Source organism: Cyprinodon variegatus, unplaced genomic scaffold, assembly GCF_000732505.1.
Source record: "Cyprinodon variegatus isolate N-32 unplaced genomic scaffold, C_variegatus-1.0 Scaffold317, whole genome shotgun sequence".
In the NCBI taxonomy this organism is placed as follows: Eukaryota; Metazoa; Chordata; class Actinopteri; order Cyprinodontiformes; family Cyprinodontidae; genus Cyprinodon; species Cyprinodon variegatus.
The window spans coordinates 785,049-786,897 of NW_015150770.1; the positions used below are offsets into that span (position 1 = coordinate 785,049).

The 1,849-nt window shown below is 41.9% G+C and overlaps 1 protein-coding gene across 1 annotated transcript in view; it reads left to right on the forward strand.

The window, feature by feature from the left end:
- The window catches only part of LOC107090938 (echinoderm microtubule-associated protein-like 6), a 90,671-nt gene that overhangs the window by 66,529 nt on the left and 22,293 nt on the right, over positions 1-1,849 (forward strand). The window contains exons 23-25 of the mRNA XM_015384593.1: positions 750-881; positions 1,123-1,211; positions 1,636-1,812. Coding sequence (XP_015240079.1) covers positions 750-881; positions 1,123-1,211; positions 1,636-1,812 — 398 coding nt within the window. The remainder of the gene's footprint in view (positions 1-749; positions 882-1,122; positions 1,212-1,635; positions 1,813-1,849) is intronic.

A 1,849-nucleotide genomic window follows, 5' to 3' on the forward strand; every position in this document is an offset into this window, starting at 1 on the left:
GCTACATGAGTTTTAAAATATCGGCATATCGGATATCGGCCAAAATCTCAATATCGTGCATCCCTAGTTTCTAATTGTAATTTTAATATCAAAATCTCGATTTTCTATTTTTTAATACAAAGGCTGAGATTTGTCTTTAATTAATAAAGTTTATTTTTTACTTTTTGAATAAAGAAAATAATTGACTTTACAGTTTTTTTTGTATTTGAATTTATTTATTTACATCTAGATAGTAAGGAATTTGTTTTTAAAGAAGTTTTTAAATCATTACCTCCAACCTGACATTTGTGAAGGAACAAATGTCTTTATGGTTTATCTTATGGGTTCATTTCTGCTGAATGTTAAGGAAATAAAGGCGGCCTCACCTCAACTGGCCTGGAAAACCTTCACATAATAACCACTAAAACTTGTAAACAAACCCCTCCCCCCAAAAAAATGTGAATTAAATCAGCTACAGCTAAGCTCAAGCATTCTGCTTGCATACTAATGTTTAATCAGAAAAATACATTCTTATATTAAATAAAGCTTTACAAACAGAACATTTACAGAAAAATACACGTAGCTAAAAGGTGACAGATAAAAAAAACCCAAACATGCTGAGATGCTGATAACGGTCCGTCTTTCTCAGTCCAGAGCCTCCAGAGTCCAACACTCTGCAGTTTTGACCCGATCAATCAACCATCAGAGGTTTCATAACGTCTCCTCCTGCTGGAATCTGGAAAGATCTTCTTCTGTGTTTCTGCTCTCAGATCCAGGGAAATACCTGGCGGTGGCGTCACATGACAGCTTTGTTGACATCTACAACACGTTGAGCACCAAGAGGTTGGGGATCTGTAAAGGAGCGTCCAGTTACATCACGCACATGGACTGGGACGCCCGAGGTAAACCGTCCCTCTGCTGAAGGCTTCAGAACCAGTTCAGCTGAACCGTGTCAGTGAACCGTTCACCTTTCTGAATTCCTTTGATATTTACTCTAAAATTTATGAAACGTTTAAAACCCTGTGGAAGTCGGGGTTAAAGGTTAACTCTGTCTTTGAAATGAAATGAGGCTCCCTTTGTTTGCACAGGCCACGCCCCTTTTCTCTCTCCTTACAGCCAATCAGCTTTTTTAACATGTTGCAGGTAAACTGCTGCAGGTCAACACCGGAGCAAAGGAGCAGCTTTTCTTCGAAGCCCCGAGAGGAAGAAGACAAACCATCCAGAACTCTGAGGTCCGTGTCTCTGTGTTTGGACCTGCTTAGCAGGACTGAGGGGACATTCAGGGTCATTACTCTAGTCTGGGTCACCTGCAGGGAAGGAATGGAACCTGATGCCTCAGCAGCTTCATGTTACTGCAGTAGAACCTCTGGCTGCTCGTTATAGAGACCAGGTTTGACCTAATCTGCAGCTTTTAACTTTAGATATATTATATATTCCTCCATTGCTGCTATTTGGTCAGGAAAACTCATTCAAAGACAAAATTCTGCAGGTGATGGTTAAGGAAAGAGTTTTAAACCCAAACAGATTAAAGCCAACATCCTTTATTCACCACTTCTACAGAACTTCATAAATGTGCTGTAGTTTGACTGAAGGGGTCTTCCCTGAGAGGGCCTCTGGTCTTCCTGGGTTTACCTTTACCGCTCTGTGTGTTTGCAGCTGGAGCGGATCGAGTGGTCCAGTTGGACCTCTGTACTGGGATCCAGTTGTGAGGGAATCTGGCCAACTCACAGTGACATCACTGAGATCAACGCAGCATCGCTCACTAGAGACCGAACGCTGCTCGCCACCGGAGACGACTTTGGATTCCTGAAACTGTTCAGCTACCCTGTCAGAGTATGAAGAAGATGGATGGATGGACGGATGATGGACA